The sequence below is a fragment of the Anas platyrhynchos genome, chromosome 1, assembly GCF_047663525.1.
Source record: "Anas platyrhynchos isolate ZD024472 breed Pekin duck chromosome 1, IASCAAS_PekinDuck_T2T, whole genome shotgun sequence".
Lineage (NCBI taxonomy): Eukaryota > Metazoa > Chordata > Aves > Anseriformes > Anatidae > Anas > Anas platyrhynchos.
Genome location: NC_092587.1, coordinates 45,561,213 through 45,581,487, shown reverse-complemented (window position 1 = coordinate 45,581,487; position 20,275 = coordinate 45,561,213). Strand labels below are relative to the sequence as shown.

At 38.1% G+C, this 20,275-nt stretch overlaps 1 protein-coding gene across 9 annotated transcripts in view; it reads right to left on the bottom strand.

The window, feature by feature from the left end:
- The window catches only part of ANKS1B (ankyrin repeat and sterile alpha motif domain containing 1B), a 439,567-nt gene that overhangs the window by 16,513 nt on the left and 402,779 nt on the right, over positions 1-20,275 (bottom strand). For 6 of the 9 annotated variants that reach the window (XM_038180703.2, XM_038180699.2, XM_038180684.2 and 3 more), the window contains 3 exons: positions 18,052-18,126; positions 12,804-12,932; positions 8,417-8,488 (listed from right to left, as the gene is read on the bottom strand). In XM_038180703.2, the coding sequence (XP_038036631.1) occupies positions 8,417-8,488; positions 12,804-12,932; positions 18,052-18,126 (276 nt within the window). The remainder of the gene's footprint in view (positions 1-8,416; positions 8,489-12,803; positions 12,933-18,051; positions 18,127-20,275) is intronic. The other 3 variants (XM_038180701.2, XM_038180712.2, XM_027452496.3) reach the window with 2 other exon arrangements.

The window sequence follows — 20,275 nt, the reverse complement described above, 5'->3', positions numbered from 1 at the left end:
ATCTCAACCGACTCTTTTCATAAAATACAATTTCAATGCACACAAAGCATGACAGTGACTGCACAGAAGCTGCAGTACATACATCCATCAGAATAACAAGCAATATACCCCACATATGCTCATATCTAGGCAAAACATTCACAAATATGACAACATCACTTTAATCATCTGGCAGTGCAGCAATCATCCAACTTTTGTCCTTTCTTTCTATCCCGACAGCTACATTCAGGAGCTCTTTGTCTCCCATTTTGATTATTGTAATTATCTCCTTCCTCGCCTCCTTAGCAGCAAAATTCCTCTTCTCCTCCCATACACTATGCAAACACAGCTACTAAGTTCACTTATTTTAGCTTTTTGGTCTAATTTGTACTATCTGTCACTTTCCATAAAGGTGAAGCCTCCTGTTGGCAATGTTGTACCAGCTCCCTGAGAGTCCTCCTTCATCTAGACCAGTACTTTGTACTTTAATCATCCTCTTTATCTGTTCTACATTCGCCTTGCTTTGTCTAGGGCAGACCTGATCTTTCATATTTATTGAAGGTTGTGAACAGACAGAAGACAATATCAGAGTGAAATAGCTCATCAAGATGCCATTAATCTGTATGTGGCAAATTAGGAAATGAATCAGAGGCTGATTGACATTTGCAATTTATTATGCCAAACCATCTCAGCTGGTAAGAAGTGGACATTCCTTATCAACTTGCAAATCAAACAAAAACCAGAACTCGTGCAAAGGTGTTCTGGAAGATTGCAATCCAGCATACAAACACGATTTTGGGATACAGTTCTATGCTAATATGCCTGTTGCAACAAACAGTTGGGAAGTGGGGTAATATCCTTGGTAAAGTGCTATTGTGAAAAACACACAGCTCTCTTTCCCTCACTCCACTCCTAGTGACAGATTAACAGAAGTCCACATAAAATTACTCAAGAGTTTTGAGTTGCCATGGTGAGCTCATACTATTTGTTTGTTCATTCCTTTTTTAATGGAGAGGGTGGCAGCCAGGAAGTGTAAGTTTTCAGAGATACAATACAAATATCATTCGCTCGGCCACTGTAACTGCTTTGGCTCTAGACTCTAGGATGTTGACAGACATCCCACAGCTTTCTTGGTCAGCTGTTTCGGTCCTCTGTGCAGGCCAAGTGGGCATCTCTGCCCATGCCTGTGACCAGAATTTGAGAAGGAGGTACATAGGCACCTGTATTTCCTTTCCTCATGCTTTTCAGGCGCTAACCACCATATCAATTCTGTTGAGGACATGATGAGGTGACAAAATATTTTCATCCATCTGTTGACTCTATGGGAAGCATATGGACCTGAGCCAAGGTTATAGGACCCACAGCTGAAGGCTGGCATAGGATGTCATGTGTATGTTGGCATATGGTCTAATGCTGCAAGGCATGTTCATACCAGAGTAGCAGGATTAGATTTCATCTGATGTAGAAGTAATCATAGTGACAGGACCCTGTTTTTGGACAAGTGCTCACTAGCCTGGAACTGGTCATAGTTACTACAAACTCCACGGTGACTGTAACTTTGGCTCTTTATTTTAATATACAACTTTAGGAGAATCATCTGGATGAACAGCAAGCGTATTCTAGGCTTATTGCCATTGCCTGTCTCTGCCATTGCCAGAGGATCAGCTGGTCATCCACACAGGGACAGATGTGCATGTCCTGTCTCCTCAAGTGCACTGCTCCTGCAGTGAGAAGTCTTAATGCTGCAGGGTCTGTATGCCATACAGTGAAATTTGATCTCAGTTCTGAAATACTTCCTATAGGATAGGTAGATGACAGCGTGGAAGTATACCATGTGAAACACAAGTGCCATAAAACAGGCTTGACTACAGATACAGGAAGATGGAGGAAAGCACTGCCATCCTAAATCTAATATGACATTTGTTCAGCTTCCATAGAGCCCCCAAAAAGACATGGAGCCCCTTTTTCTTATGAATCAATACCATTAGGAATAGAAGCCTCTCCTTTATTTTGATGCACTGCTGCTGTGCCAAAGCTTCTTTTGCTAATAGACTTTTCTGAAGAAAAATAATATCTCTGAAAAGAACAAGAGGATTGAGTGGTCACAGTATAGAAATAAATAAGATATCTATGGACAACAACATGATAATTCTTACAGGTTAGTGGCAAGGTTTAAATTGACCTTAGGGCTTCAGTGCCCCTCACAACTTGCTCTGCTGCATCCTCAGAGTGAGGGAACTGGCATCTGCTGGCATTCATGGTGCCTGTGAAGTCAGTGGAGAGCACCAGCCACACTGCAAGCACGTCTGACTTTCTAAATGAGCTACTGCTTTTCTGCATAATTACCTGGTTATTACAGTGCTTACTTTTACAGTAAAGGTTGGGATTTACACTTTTCTGAGTCTGCAGCTGAACCCATTGCTGCCACTATGCAGGACAGTGAGAAACCCATGTCTAGCAGGGGGCTAGACAGGGAGACAGCAAGTTCAAATCTGAATGCATTTCCTAGAAGAAAAAGGGCAGTCTGGGGTTCTAGCTGTTACTTCCAATCCTGTTTATGAATTTTCCTTAATTTCACTGAAAAAAGCAAAACTACTACTCACAAGTGGACTCTAAATATATTTTTATAGTACTACAAACTCTCCAGAGTGAAGCATTTCTGCCCGTATTTTGATTTTGAGCTAAAGGCTGTGCAGAACTGCCAGATGTTTATTTAGAATACAAACTGAGCTCCAGATAATTTAATTTGAGATCCACCCAGCCATTGTACCTACCAAATCAAATTAGTCAATGATGACTTAAAAGGCAGAGGATTTTTTCTTTCTTTCTGTGAATACAGAAATATAGACTAGCTGTTTGTTTTTAAAAAGGAAATACATGCATATACATAACATAAAATCCTAAAGGGCCTTTAATCCTTTCAAGACAGGATTGCACAGCAATACCTTGTTCTGTGCAGAACTGAGAGCATTAATCCAGCTCTTCTGAATACGCCTGAAGTATACAAAACATGGTATCTCTATGCACATACATGCACACAAAGCAGCTGAAGAAGAAATTAAGAAGCACACAGAATGGTGTCTAAGAAAGGTGCTCACACATTCACTTGATATATTGTAGCATATGGTATAATCCAGCCCACTCTCAAAATGCTTTCACCACATCTATTTACTTTCTGACAAAAGGAATCAAGATTCTACTTTGACACCTTGACCATTTTCACATACTTATATGTACATAGAAGTACATTTATAACTGGATTACTCCGCTTTCCTACAGTGACCAAAATGAAACCAGTTTCACTTTAAGGTTTTATTGCATATGTAATTATACTTGATCTTGCAAATACACAGTGAAAAGACCTATTCAACTATGCCAACTCACTAACAACTTCATAAATAAATTTTGCATACAAGTTTATGAGCTTGTAAAATCTTAAAAATTCATCTTGGCTTTTTACTTTTGCTAACAAATCTCCTAATTCTGTTTTATACTACTTTTTAATAGCTATCTGAAGACTGTAGCTGGTAATTTTACTGTTCCATTACGTACTGGAATCGACTTAGAGAATCTGAACAATTTCCCATACTGGTAGTTGCTATTAATTCTAAATGGAATCAAACTGCACACTTCAAAATATGTGTCGGTATACCACCTACTATCAGATCCATAAGTCGGTTCCTTACATAAGGCTTATGAAGCCTTGTTAAGCATTTCCTTTTGAGTGAATCACTTTGGCAACAGCATGCATGAGATGAAATAAAAAGGCAAAGTTCACTTTTGACCTGGTAGTTTTGAAGCCAATTTTGAAAATGCAGTCTGCCTTGTAACAAATATTTACTAACTTCTCACAGTCCAAAAGGCTTAAAAATGTTTCACTGACATAATTTAATACGTCTTGGAATATGATAGCATCTGTAATCCCTGTGGTACAAAACTGTTTACTTCTGTACAATTAGTGGATGCCTCCAAGCTACATCATTAATATGAACATTGCACTGGGGATGCACCTGCAACTCATCTACTTGGGAATGAGATCTCCTTGTTTTTGCAATATCTGTACACACTCATCTGCTGCTGACAGGGCATTGCAGCCCTCCTGCATCTTGGATTCTTGTCAGCCAGAGAGTTCAAGGATGTACAGTCCTCTGAAGAACATGGGTTAGCATGATGTAGACATGCATAAGGACTAAATGTCTTTAAGACCTCCCATCTCCTTTTTTCCTTTTGAGTAATATCCATGTGCCTGTTTCACTGTAGGCCCTCACTGCACCCAAAGCAGTGGTGACACAAGAGATAGAGAGCTACAAGTCCCACTTGGGAGCACAGAGATCAGAGAATCTGTTCATTCTCAAATGCGGTATTGGATCCTGATGTGGTGTTTTACTGACTAGTTTCAGTGGGAATTGAGAAGCAGAAAGGGATTAGCAGAAACAAGAAGGAGTTCATTTACATCAACTTCTCCTTTATGGAGGAAGGAGTAAGGAAGGAATGCCCTAGACCCTATTTCACTTTTATCAGAGTCACCTCTTCACTGCTTCATCTTCCTCTCCAGAGATAAGGGAAGCAGATTTTGTGACAATTCCAACTTTGACATTTTGGTCTTAAGTCAGCACATGCTTTTTGAATAGAATCTCATTGCTGGTTCCCCATAACTTTGACTTGAAATTTAAGAACCTCTTTTCTAATAATGAAAGCTTCTAAGAAAATTATGCAATGTTTGGGAAGGTGGCAGGATCCAAGAACAGAATTTCATCTCTCTCTTGGGAAGGGGCTGATTGTTTCATATTGTGCAATTTGATGTATGCAACATGAGTGATTTAACATCACATAAAGGAAAGAGTCTACTCTGCTGCGCTTGCGCTGGTAAGCACAAAACCATTCCCTTTCTACGAGGTCAAGGAATTCAGATGTGTAAATGCCAGATGGAGTCTACTGTAGAAAACAAGTCTCTTCCCAGCTGCAATTAAACTTTATTCCTTTTCTTTATTTTGATGTAAACACATTTTATTCTCTTCTTGTTCCTATGGTGATCTGAAGTGAAGGCAGTAATCTGACTGAAAACACAACTTATAATATTTCCCATTCCATGCTGAGAAAGATGAAAGCTCCTAACTTCTCGAAGGCATCTCTCAAATATAATTAATAAATCTCTCCTGGTCAGGACAGCAAGATTTAATCTCCAAAAAGCAAAGGTCAGTTTACAGCAGGTGAGGAAGGGAGATAAGGAGACAGTACTGTCGACTGCAAAGGGAGTTTGTGAGAGAAAATAGCTGGAAACAAATAGGAAATCATAAAATATAAACCCATCGTTGGAGCACAAATATGTGACTGGAAAAATAAAGTATAATTCCTCTAATAGGCACAGTTCTTGCCAAATATCCATAATTTTGAACGGCTACAAGAATCTGCAATTTGGGTGGGAACAAAAAACATATATAACCCTACCACTGTGAAGAACTCAATCAAATATATCTACATGATTTTCCCCAAACAAACCCTTCATCTGCCCTGCTGGAGCATACAGCTGTACAATGCTGAGAAGTACCATGGATGGCCAAGAAGAGTTATTAAGACAGCTATGAACATGTCTCTTTTTTTTTTTTCTCTCTTTCTCTCTTTATTTCTCCCTTCCTTCCTTTCTTTTTTTCTTTCTTTTTTTTTTTTTTTTTTTTCTTAGACTTTATAGAAGATTTAGGATCTCCCTTCTCTCTTAAACTATAAGTGTATATAAGAAGAATAGGCTGCTGTAAGCCTGTCTGTGGAGAGAAGCAAGGGATATCCTCATTACACTTCTTTTGAAGAATCCAAACCATAAATAGCAATAACTGAAAGTTCAGGAAGCCTCTACAATTACCAGGGAGGGACTAGCAGTCAGCAAGTTGTCATTTTTGTTGCTTTTCTGTATATATGAATGATTAAGGAAGATCAAGATTATTTTTTCCCACTGATAGGCTTTCATCCTTGTGTGCACTTGCTGACAGGAAAATGTCCAGTGAATACCAACACTATTTTGAACAGCATTAGGTTGAAGAAGAAGCAAAAATCACATTGACAGAAATACTAATTACCTAATTTTCATACTTTCTGCTTAAAAACATTATCTAGCAGACTCCAGAAAGATTAAAAATTTGCTGGAATGGACCCCAACATGATACAAAGTTACATATAATGTATTTCACCCTCAGCCTGTTTCAGACTACATCACGAAGTTCAACATGTATATTTGAAATACGGAAGTAGTAAAATAAAATAAATACTAAAATTAAATGGTGCTGTATCACATTAGTATAGCCTTGTGTACAACTTTACTTATTAATAAGAATATACGTAAGAGAATGCACAAGTGGACAAAATTCAGTACCTGAGAAGCAGTCAGATTACGTATCTAACTTTTAACCTCTTCTTAGTAAGTGAAATGTCCTTTTCAATACATTTAAAGTGAAATGTCCTTTTCAGTACATTTAAAGTAAAATATAATTATAAAATAATCCGTATTTTCAACAACAACATCACACCAATACTTCAGCATGGTTTAGGACAACCTGAATGCCCAGTTCAGAGACACTGACAACGGGGGGAGAAATTTTGGAAAAAGATACATTTTTCTCACTGGTAAACTTACTCTAAGATAATTATTTTTCTCATTAAGTCAATGGTTTTTTTTTTTTTTTTTTTGCTTCTGACTTGAATAAGAATATGATGAAAAAGGACTACCTTGAAAGGATAGATAAAATCTTGATTAAGAACTGTTTCATTCAAATCTCTTTGCAACAAATATAAAATAAAAAAAGTTCCTTAAACTGCAAAATAAACATTCTCACAGCATAATGGTTTCAAAATAGAATATAAAAAAATATATATATATAAGCAATACTACAATAGTGTTTATATAAGTGCCCTGTATGGTGCTACAGACTGTTTGTATAACTCCATTATTTTTATGGAAAAATTATAATTTATATTACATTTGTTTTCAAACAGTTTTTCAGGTGTGCAATTTAAATTTGCCAAGTTTAGAGCATATTTCCAAAAAAAAAAAATCTTAAAAATGCTATAAATTATTAACAGTGGCTTTTTTGATGTTTAGCTTCCTAGTTCAGTCAAATAACTTACTGAAGATGTCATATGCTACTATGGTGTCAAATTCCATCCTAAGATCTGTATAAGGATATTCCTTAAAAACTAAAGTGCTACATTAGACAGTTTGAAAACTGAGTCGGAAGATGGTACGCTTGCAGCCTCAGTTAATCTCCCCAGAACACGTGTATGTGACTGCAGAACTTCTCTCTGTTGAGTTGCTGTTTTTTTAAAGAGGAGTTTAAACCCAGGTAAGGAATGATTAGCATGTAATTAGCCATGGATCTTCAAGCAATCCAGTAAGCATGAATTACTGTCAGCCCTTAGCTTAAACAGCTTGTGCAGAAGTCTATGTACTGTAGATATGTAACCAATACTAAATGGTTGTCTGATTGCATGAATTTTACATGTCTTCTAGCTTTATAAATGATCCACATGCTACATCTAGTGTTCAGAGGCATCTTGTCTAAAAGATTTATGATCCATAAAATTAAGTCTTTCACTCTCTCATCTATACATTTTTACATCTTCAGTAGGTCATGAAACAATTATATTCTTTATTATTTCATCATGCTAGACCATGATATGCTTGCCATCTCTATAACAGGAGTGTTTTTACTCCACTACAATTGGGAATGTATCAGGTAGCTGGCCTGGTGTTGTTTTGAGTTTCTGGCAGCAGTATATTTGTTGTAGATAGAATGACCCTCATAAAAATTTTCTACAAACCAGCATCAGCCCAAAGAGCTGCAGTATAATATATTCTTACCAAATGGATGGAAGCCTAACTGCTTTTCCACTAACAGATGAACTTGAATTGGTATCCTTTTCATCCTTTGGTCATTAAATGGGTAAATAATTCATAACTCACAATACATGGGAATACTCATGTGAGTAAAGGCACACGCATGACACAATGACAAAAACAATGACCTTGGTAACATTAACATACTTACTAGTACATGTTTTATATAGTAAATTCAATCTCTATTATCATATATAATCATTGTATATGTTATAGATCAATTCTGTTTATGAAAAGAAACCCATATAGTGCATTTAAGTGTGTGAAAAGTACTTTGAAGCAGTCTCAAAGATTCAAGAGGAAACAAAGGATATACATTTGCTTTTCCTAGACAAAATGCAAAATAAAGTCTACCTTCAAATTTTGGTGTTAAGGTAAAAGGCAGAGTGGGCCTCTTACTGAATGCCAATGTAAATGTAAGGGAGCCAGGGAGCCAGAAACAAATAGCTGACAAAACATTATAAAATCAAAAAAGCTTTAGTACAAGTAATTATCAGCTATTATTATTTAATATAATAAAGATTACAGAAGCAAGTTAATTTACTAACTTACCCTCATCTTTGCACATGCGTCCTGTGTTGACTCTGTGCCTCTTAACTCTTTTACCAGCATAGAACCTAAATACTAAAATAAAAATCCATTAAACTTAACATAGCTAATATTTCAGAACAAAAAACATTTTCAGAAATGCACTAAAAATGCCTCAGAAATCACAGTTCTACCAGACAATTTAATATTGCATGGTTTTAGAGTTTATCCACCCTGCCGTTCTCTGATAGATCATTTAAAATGATAATCATACAATGAAACAGGAATGCACAGCAAGTGTATTAAATCAGATGGAGTCCTTTGAAACAGCACGTGAAAGTGTTCTAGCTTATAACCTTAGTCACTCAAGCAACAATGACATACTACAGATTTCATCTGAAAAATACCATTTGATTAAAAAATGGAGAGTTTGCTTTTTTTAGTTGCCATCTGCCAAACTTGTATTGCTATGTGTACAATCACGTGGACATGAAGGGCAGCAGAGTTGCTAACCTCTCTGTACTCAATCTGTAACTACTTTATGTGTAAACAGCAAACAGAGCCTGATGTCAGCAAACAGAACACAGATCTGAGCTGCAAACTAGCTTAAACCATTATTTCTTCCTAAGAAAAGACTGACCCTGAACTATTATTTCAAGGCTGTTATTGAAACTGAACAGGGTGGCAGTGAGTGCTGGGTCCTGGCTCAGCTCAGTGAAAGCCACCGTCCTCCACAATCAGCCTCCTCACCTCCGAGGGCATGCACATCCTACCTGCCTCTTCCTCACCTTGCTGATGGGGGCACTTTGAGCCCTCCCTCCTGCACCCTAACAGCAGGCTCTACTCCTCTGGATATGTAGATCTGGGGACTCAATACTTTCTCAACAAAGTGTGAGTTGCACTGGTTCCCTAGGGATGAAGTTGGCTACATCCTCACTGCTGTTCTTGCCTGTTAGAGAGTGGTCCTGTCAGAGTTGTGCAAGGGCCATAGGCTGCATTTCACCTCTATACGCTAGAAGTGTGCAGATTTGTTGATGTGCATGTGTTTTGTATAGCTCTGTGCACATGGATGTTTCTGTATTTCTATATAGTGTCACATGAAGGTTTGGCTTAATCAAGGAAAGAGAAAGAGGACAGCAGACTGCCCCTTATCTTCTCCTTCCCAGGCACAGAGATGTCTCTTTGCATTCCCACTACACTTCAATGTCATGGCTTCTCTTAAGTCTTCCATCCTAAGTAAGAAACTAAGTAAGTTGAAGAGAAGTCATACCACTGGTGAGAGCAGGCTAGGTGAGCTCCAGGAGGAGACCCAGCACCGTAGGCAGGAGCCTCTTCCCAGAGGATACTGCAGCCCACCACTGCTGCCTGGCCCATTTCATTCTACCACATTGACTTCCCTTGGGAATACTCTAATATGGTTTAAGTTAAAAGGCAGTAAGGCACATGGTTTATTGATGGGACTTGGTAGGTCAGGTTGATGGTTGGACTTGATGATCTTTTGATCTTGACTTGAAGGTCTTTACTACTCTAAATGCTCCTGACTCTATAACCTAACCAAACCAGAGAGTGAACCAGCTTCACCTCAAACAAGAACTGATCAAAATATAACTTCATTTACAGATGAATGTGAACTGCAAACAGAGCAGAAAGTGTACTGGTTCAACTCTCTGGTCTCTTTACCTAGACTGAGATGTTTTCTTTAGAGCTTTCAGTTCACATTGTGTACCACAGGAGTCTCTGACCTGCAAGAAAATGCATAAATATTTCAATGTAGACAGTAGCCAAGATGGTGATTAGCGAGCAACACTTTACAGAACATCATAAATGAAAGGGTGAACAACACCACTGCTATCAGATAAGTGCAGGCAGAGAGGAACAAATGAAGGGCATTCCAACAGGACCACAGATGTGAAAGATTTGTAGGTCTAGCAGATGTGATTCCAGCCGGGGGCATGATGGTGACATGAACAGGGCTTTGGGCATTAATTTGATGGGATGGCTTGATATCACCCTTACAGACAAGCAACTGATTTAGAACAAGTTCAGAAATTAGAAAATTAAATAAAAGCCTGTGGAGTTGAATTGTATCTTTCTGTAAGTCCTTTGCTGTCTGACCTTTGGAATCCTTAGCCTTCTCTGAGAAGGATGCAATTTAGTTCTTCAATTTTATTTATTTATTTATCAAACGTGCTATGGCAAAACGATTTCGGATTGCTTGAAAAGCTTGAAAGCTACCAGTTGGGCAGGCATCATGGAAAAAAACAAAACAACAAAACAAACCAACCAACCAACCAAACAACAAACACAAAAAACACACTAAACTGCTTTTGAGCTCCCAGCAGAAAAGGAAGGAAGAGAAGACCTGGGCAGCTCTGATACTACGTGCACAGTGGCAAAAAGACTCGGCTGCAGGCATTCAAAAACGCTTCCCAGATTGGACTGAAGAACTGACAAACAAATCACAAAGCTACTGCCCAGGTAGATGTCAGAAGACTCTGAAATTCTTTGAGAGAATTTTGATTTCCTTTGACTTGCTTTGCTTTCAGAAACGTTCCTTCTCAAAGACCCAGAACATGTGGGAGCAAAGTAGAGGATATCAGTTTAACTGAGTGAAGTGAGATACAATAAAAAGTACCTTTCGTAACTTCCAAGCCAGTGTTATACTCTATAAAGCTGAGGTCGTTACAGCTCAGGAAGCTAAGACAGTTAGTTCATTGATGCATGGTCCTTAGGGAAGAAAGATGTCTCCTTCACCACTGCTAACTTGGATATTTTGATAGTCCCTTTTTCCTGTTAATCCCAACTTAATCACTTCAATGATCAATATGCCTATCAATCTAGTGCTAAAATTACATCCAATTATGAATTTATTGCTGGATCAAGGAATGAGTTAAGAGGCCCTCTTCAGATAAACCCATTCACTATACCAAAAACATTAAGAAAACTTGAAGTCATTAAGCTGCCTAATGAATTTGAGGTGCTGCACAGGAAGAGAGAAGGCCCAAGAACAGGTGAGGTAGATTTTGACCATGTCTTGCTGAGGAAGTTGGGAGGTTCCTGTTACTGACCAGGGACATTACTCCATTTGTGGTAATTTCTACAGCATGAAGGTCTTATGGAAGATACAGATGCATTTTAGTGAGCCAGGCCTGTAACAACCCTTCTGCCCCTCCTCAGTGGGATCCAGGCTCTCACTTGTGCTTATTGAGTTCCTTATTTATAGCTTTCTGAATTATGTTTTAAATCAGGTTCAGTTCTCCACAAAAGTACCCTAGTGCTTGGTGAACAGAGCATTGTCCTAAAAAGCACTCTGGATCTAAGTCCCATCAGGTGAAGAGGATCTAAAACCCATATCCTGGACAAGTGGTTAACCTCCAGCTGCTATGCTAAAGGCACAAAAAATATTTAGCCCTTTTCCTTTTAAAAATATCAGTCTTGCTTTATTACTTGCCCTCTTCTAAAGAGGATGCAGCTGTGTGGATCCCAAGTAGATGGAAGCATCTTCAGCAACTTTACCAGTGCTTTCCAGTAAAGCTAAAGGGGAAACATAATGGTTTAAATAGGTAGGCTGAGGCACCTCTTGAGATCTGCAGAAGAATGAGCTGCCCTCCATTGACACAGCAAACTCAAGGCTTCAGAAACATGTTTTTCATTTAAAAGTCTCCCAATATTTCTTTTTTTTTTTTTTTTTTTTTTTTTTTTTTTTTATACTTCAGGAGACCTTCCCCTCCTTCACAAGCATGCATAACAGCCAAAGAACACCAATCATCCTTAGCTGTAGAAAGAAGCTCCATTTCTCCAGAAATGGAAGTGGGAATGAGTTACAGCTACTGGGAGGTAAAAATATAAAAATAAATACTTCCCTGCCCTGAAGGAACTGACTGCTACTGGTACTTTAAGTCATCATCAATTTAGGGGAGGCTTGTATGTGCCCTCATCTCACAGTAAATGCTGCCTCAGACCACGGCCTCCAACTTCCCCAACTTCAATTCCCCAAAATACGTGTAAAAATTCAGGCAAGGCAATACTCACTTTAGATAATGTGCACTAAACATTATGGTATGCATAAGGATCTCAATATTATGTTGTTTTATTATTTGTCCCATAAACACCAGACAGGCATTTTTGAAGGAGTGTTTTCTCTCGCTGTCATTTCTACAACGCTTAGCTACTTATTCATAGTGTCATTTCCCTAACACTATTGCTACACGGGCTGCAATATATCAGAAAATTCATAGCAAAAATTACTGTGCATGCTTGTTTCTCATTTATGATAATTACAGTATTGCAGAGGAAGTGGTTTGTTTCATTAAAAGTGATTGACAAAATATTATAAATTGAAAAAAGGTTATCAAAATCTAACGTTAATATATTTACTCCAAATCAAACCACTAAATTTATAAACACTTACAAATGCTTTATAATCGCAAGATTGGAAGATGAGTTTCTCTGGATGATGTTGCCAGTATTGTACAGGTGTTGATGCTGTGGCTTCATTTGGAGGTCGCAAGGTAATTGAAGGCTCTCCCCAGTCTCCTGTCTGAAAATCAGATGCTCAAGATATAAAAAAGTTGCAGAAATTCACTATAAAGTAGCCTTCCATTGTTGTGATCAATTAACACTGACATATTTTCTACATATAAAGCCATGTAGAAGTTGTACTCACTTATTTTAGTTACAGCATTTTTCATGACTTAATTTATAATCCAAACTCATCTGCTGTAGTGTTTAATGATGCTTTAATTAAATCTATTTACCTTTAGAATAAAATCATTATGCACCAGAAATCTTCCTTAAAAATAACTGTTTACAATATACGTATGAGGATGAGAGCACTTGAAAAAAATCATGAGATGCACAAAAGTGCCATTCACAAATTCCGCTAAGTGTTTTACAAGCTTTTTTAAACAGCTAATAAGTCTTCCATTATCCAGCATATACAACTGATAACTAACTTTCCTAAATGGCCAAATAACTGAGACTTTGCTTTTATCTGAAGATATATTATACATTCTTTGAACGTATGAGACATTCTTTAGTCTATTTATGAATATTTACTTTGACCACTTTCTCTTGATGTCTCATTGTAGAATTACTAACACTGCCCTTCCATGTGCATCATTCTCACTGATAAATGATTGTCTTCCTAGAGCTTTCATCTCCCCTCTTTCCTCAAGGAATGAGGGCAGGACAGTAGCTTGTTGTCAACCCCCTTCACAGGGCACTCTTCTCCCTTTCAACAAGAGCCAACACAGGCATCTGTACAGGAATCACCATGGCACAGCAATTCTGGTATGGGTCTCATCTGACCACTCATATTTTGGACATGGCTTTACTGGACCTGGACTGACATTTGGGTCCTCTGAACCCTTTGAGTCTCCCTCCACCCATAGATGGCGTCTTTCTCCTCTTCCCAACCTTTCTTTCCTCTGACGCCGATCCCACTCATCCCTTAGCCTATCCAGTCTGGTCTCTCTGAATTCTGCTCCCCTTCTTTCTCTGACTTTTGGGATCAGATCTCTCCTTCTTGATCCTTCTTCCTCCTTTAGTTGTTCTTTCTCAAACTATTTTATCCTCTTCTATGAGTCTTTCAATTTGGACTATGCTACCACTTTCTTTACCTGCACATATCTTGTGAATTTTCTGTGTATGAAATATTGCTAAAATGTGTGTTGAAACTAACAAGGAATCACCATTTCACACAAAATATGGCTAGAAGTTAAGACTTTTAAAATAAGAAGTAGTTAAGCATCAAAAACACATGAAAACAATTCGTATTAAAGACATTCAAATGTCTGGCAAACTATCACATCCTACTAATTAAATCAGGACAGAGTAAACAAAACAAGTACATCATTTTCATGTGTCACAAAATAATGAAATGACACACATTTGCACAACTCTGCAATGAAAAGCAAGAGATAAATCTGGAAACAGCAACATTACCCTGCCAATATGGTAACTTCAAGCAAGTGAACATCATAAAACAAGTCGAACCTACTTTATGTTGACACTATTAGTACATCTACAAATTATACAGCATTGTAATTTCAGTTTTGCCTACTTAAGTTTTTTATATGCTATGGGATCTAACTTGAACCTCAAATTTTGAAAGGGAAACATCAGCAGTTGCTCAAGTTTTTAGCATTCTTTATCCACGGAAATTAATCCTTCCGACCACTAATTTATAAAACCCTTCATCATAATTAATCTGCAGTGAGAATTTGATTTCTTTAAGAAACAGTTTTTCTTATAAAATATGGTTTCAATCATATTACAAGGAGTAAGAATCTGTATCCTTATTAATACCATTTGTATTTGACTACAAAAGATGGACTGCATCCCTCACAAATTTCCACAGCATGCTCAGCTGTCTATTATGAAATGTTCAAGGCTGTAACTAACAGAACACCTGAAACAGTCCTTTCTTCTAACAAAGATATACTCCTGCATGTTCTCTGTAAGGAAAGAGATCTCAGGAGATATATCCTAACCATTTAGCAAAAGGTTATTACGATGGAACAGGAATAAATTCAGAATACAGCAGCTATAAAAGTACATCCTTTGACCATCTGTTTTTCCACCGAAGAAGCCCAGGGATGGCAGTCAGGGAGGAGCAGTATTTCTACATAATAAGTGACATTGGGTAGTGCTTCAAACCCTTTTGTTGCACTGGTCTTGAGTATAGAAAATGGATGCTACTGGCAAATTAAGAAGGGTACTTAAGGACTAAAATGAACACAAACATTTTACAAATTTAATATCTTTCATGCAAAGGGGAGTCAATGCACGGAGAACTGCATCCCTTCTGTCTGTAAATGAAGAGCGGTGACAAGAGAAACAGTGATTACCTTTCATATTGGTTCAATTTTATAAAGGAGCTAGGAAGCAATAATAATAAGGAAATCAGAAATAATCTTCAATCAGGCTAATAAAAGTAGTGTATAAGAAACTTAGAGAGGGACTGTGAGGAGACTGTTGATTTGTATCCATCATTTACTCTATAAATACGTACAGTCATCCAAGTATCTCCTCCTTTTAAATTAGACAAAACAGAAGTGATAAGATTGCTATACATGTCTCTAGGATGATCTAAATACACAATATCACTGAGATTAAGGGAAGGTAGAGAGGTGGGATTTCTGCAGTTCCTGACAGACAACTGCAGCTGAAGACCTTTCATGTACCCTGATGTTTCTTGCAGAGGGAGCAGATACTAAGAAAAGCAGCATAAAATTAAACATCATAGGTAATATATTATTATGATAGATGAAGAAGAACAGTTATACATAGTCATAAAAAATCTCTTTGTAACTGTATAACAAGTGCTTTTATATTCAGTTTTCTGGTCTCATTTCCTTTTATTCGTTTCTTACCAAACTCCTTAGATTTTTAGACCATACTACAGCTACTTTTCAGTATCTACTCAGACTGAGTTACAACAAGGTACTCTCCAAAGACCAGATCCACGAGTATGTTTAAAAATGTAATTCCCCATCTAATTTTTATTTTTATTTTTTTAATTGAAGGGGAAGAAAGCATTTAAACTGCATTAAGGCAGCTAAAATATTTTCATAAATTTGGGCTTGAAAACCTCTGCAGGAAGAAGTTCTTCAGCTGACTCACACCAGTCAGATTCTAAAATTCTGAGATTTAGGATGATTATGATTGTGTCATGATGGCAATTAACTACAGTTTAAACACAAAGGTGCAGAAACAGCTTTGACCTAGAGAAGAGTTGGGATGACAGTTAAGTCTGGGGTAGAAAAATATGAATTGTAAATCTGAGGAATTGGTGTGGAACAACTCTATATTGATGTATGGAGATTCAGGTCTTTAATAAGCACCTGGAACACTTTCAAGCATTATAGAAATGTTCGGAAATTGTTGTACCAGACCAACTATAATATTTGATTTAGTTTTTAAAAATACATATCGTTAGATAAGAACTTTCTTATTTGAATATTTAATTTGCAATATATATTTGCAAGAAATAATCAAACATTTAAGCTTATGTATTTTTTATGAGACTATATACGTATGGAGATTTTAATCTATCTGATGAAGTAGAAAGGGAAGAGAGAATTTATTCCTCTTCTCAGTTTGCATCTCATCAGGCAGCTGTGCAACTTCTCACGTGGTTTTTACTGTGCTGCCTGTGGTCTGGTGTTTCATGTTTCTAGCCAGCATCTTTCTTCTCACTGGCCTTAGTCACCTTGACAAAAAAGATTTTTTGTTCCACATTTGCAGATAAATAATTTACATACCAAAGCCATCTTAAGTAAGGTGCCAAAATGGATGAGATTCAGTGCTTTTACAGTGACAATTTTTAACCATAAAGGTCATAGCCTTAAAGACCAATTTCTCATGCCTTTGCAGTGCTTCACAGGCCTGAAAACAGGCAGATGTGCACTTCTTAGGACTCATATACTTGATGTCAAATGAATTGCTGAAGCAGATTACTGCTATTAGGTAATTTCTACAGTTGTAGCACAGGTTATTCTAATTCATCCAATTCTGTGAGAACCATATTTGACTCATATTAAAGGCACCTGGATGCAGTAGTAGTTACAGGTAAGAAGTCATCTGACTACAACTTCTACAAAATCTAACATCTGCCTCATCTTTTTATTAAAATGTCAAGTCAAAAAAACTCCATGCTATAGAAAAAATTAGGCCCAGTTTTGATTGGCATGAACGTATTCATTTTTAACAAGGCCTACATCTTATAACTCTTCACCTGTTAAAGCCTCATGCCTAGTTATGGTAACGTGCATTAGTTGCCATGACAACAATAAATTGGAGCACACAGATATACTGCTTTTCACTGAAAAATTAATAATTTTCTCCCTGTAAGAATTTTAAATGTTCTGCAGGCCAGTCAAATCCTAATTATTTTCTTATTATTAGTTCCTAATCTATCTAGATATATTTGAAATAATAGAGATGGGTGTGTGGTGTACCTACCTTTTAAAAGACTCTAAAGGCTGGTAGCCAAAATGGCCCCTCTCTGCCAGAAATAGAAGGCAGTTAAATGATAGAAACCAGGAGACATTTACAGACCCTTTGAACAACTGTGCTTGGTGAAGTTCGAACCCCTGACTTGTTCTCACCACACTGCAATACAGATAACTGGTTTTGCTCTCACTTGTACAGCCCATGTGGCTTTGTCACAGAAGTTATGAAAATTCAGAGCACTACCAATGCTAGCTAATTCCCCAAAAGTGCCTTACTGCCTTTGCAAACACATCACGTTCCTTGGCTAGGTGAAGCCTATAGATTAAGACAGAAAGGGCAGCAACAACACAGTGTGGGGGTGAAACTGTGCAAACTGTGCTGTTTACACTGTTTCGTGCTTTGAAGAAGTGAGCAAACAAAAACACCAGGAACAGAAATCAAAGCTCCCACCAAGCGAGACTGCTGCTGGCAATCCCCTCGCATCCTGTATGCGCATCATAAAGCCAACATACGCGAACCACATGGCACGATACATGGATGCGCACACACATAGTCCCAAAAGAGGGAGGACAAGTTACAAACTTTTTTTTTTCTTTTTTTTTTTTCTCTTATTTCAACAACATGACACCCGTAGATAACAGCATGGTGACAGACTGTACATCCATAGAGTGACAACATAGCCATTTATCACTGTATCTTACATTATGAACCTGATGAATCGATGAGAAAGGATATCCTGCATTCTGGTTGGTCCAGATCTCACAGACAGAGGACTGCTAATATAAACAGAAAACTACATCTCATCTTGTAAATATTAATGCACCGCAACTGCCAAAAGGCAAGAATAATTAAGAAAAGGCTTGCAATAACATTAAAGAAGGGAGAAAAACAGCTGTTAAAAGTAATTTTTTATTTATTTGCTGACAAAATATTTTTGGACTGACTGGAAGGAAACATAGCTTATTCAGAGATGTTAGAAGAGGCTTCAAACTGTGAGTACAAGAAAACAATTTAGTCAGAAGTGCTGGTGATGTAAAGAGAGAAAGTTATGCAGGCATAAACAGAAAACGCAGAGAGCAGAAGAAATATTGGTTACTTTCAGTTTTTGGCAGGAAAGAAGTTTGAAGTCAACACCCCCAATTAAGTTTTGAGATTTGAATCTCACTCTGCTGGAGATTTTCACAGGGATAGAGAAAGGGAAAAATCTGGCAATATAGTCAACAGGAAAGATCAGTTCTCTTTACACAATTACCAGGAAAGAATGAACTGCAATTAAGTGAAGCAGTCAGCCACCATCTCCTTCCACCAACAGTTCCTTTGCATATAAAGTTACAGACAATATTACCTTTGGTATTGACCATGCCCCCACTTAGCAATTAAAAAGGTTTCTTTCAGCATTCTACATTATTTTATAGATAGTGTGTAGCAGGCAAAGCAAAGTAAGCATACTGTAGCATCTCTAGCAAAAGCAACAGAGCTAGATGAGCACAGCATTCACCAGCATCCGCTACATATTTCCTTGTTTGGACAATCATCAAGAAAGCATCTTGACACCTTAGCAAAAGCTAAGATAACATTTTACAGTAGCCAGGCAACTAAAACAAAGCATCAGACGTAGGAGCTGCCCACAGTATCTTAGGCAGGCAGCAACAAAAGGCACTAAACACACATGAAAAATGCAACTGCAGCATCCAGAATAGCTAGCAATTAAAGTATCAGTAATTTAACAGCAGCAGAGTGTGCATTGCTGGTTCTTAGCAGCAGCAGCAGTAATTCAGCATTGATGCTCAAAACAGATAACCCCAAAAGTGCAACTCTTGTCGGAAATATGGCTCTTGCTCTTACCTTCAGCAGTCTGAAACCTGGCTGCCTGGCTGGTGACAGGCTAGGTTATCAGCTCTGGTTACTGTCAGGGCAGGCTGGCACCCTCTGTACTGACTACCGTGCGCTACCAGACAGGCTGGTGACTGCCTAATGTTGTTAATTGTTCCTTATTTCCTTCATGATTTGAAATGCATGCACACACATCCCTTCCCCCTGCTTCATTAATTTTTAAATTTTCCCATATCCAGTTAATTTCTTCCCTATCTTGTTTTCAAAATTATGTGTGTTTCCTAAGTGATGCACAGGGCTCTCAGTATAAGGCCATCAGCAAGCACCACTTCAGTGACTCCTCCTGCTGAACTACTTAGCACTAGTTACATTTTTTTTTTTTTCCTCCTCATCTGTATGTCTAGAAAACTGATTTCTGGATGTTCCAGCCATGCCCATCACCGTGATGCCTATCAGAGGCTGCGCTTCAGCTTTTCAAGGAAAGTGTAAAAGTGAAGGCATTTTCATGCCAGGTGCAGCATCCCCAAGCATCTGGCAGTCAAGAAAACATATTGTAGTGCTATTTGGACACACTTGCTGAGGTCCTGAAAAGAATAAGATAAATTAGCATGGCACTGCATGCTAACAGACGTTTAATTTCTCTCCAGCACTAAGGGTGCTGGCACAAGGTTGCTGTGATGCTGTCTTATTGTACAGCTGGTTCTCACCACCTTGATATTCTGGAGACAAAGGTTATCCTTCAGTCCTGCCCCTCCTGATGACTTGCCCTCAAGCAGCAGTGCCTGGTGCCTTCTGCAAGCAGCTGTGGCCCTGGCATAGCAGTTCTGTAATAACAGCCCTACAATGCTGTGTCAGGAAATGTTATGAATACACCAGGTCCATCTATGGCTGCTTAGGTGCTAACTTACTTAGGTAACAGGTAACACAACACTGCAGTAACCATATAAGCAAGTTTTAAGCTTTTAAAAACAGGCAGGAAATCAATCCTTTCTTACACGTGCCAATGCTGCCCACCCTGTCCCTCCATCCCCAGAAAGAACCTCATGGGTTAGTCCACTCACTCCAAGAGCTGGGAGATCTGAATCTGATGCC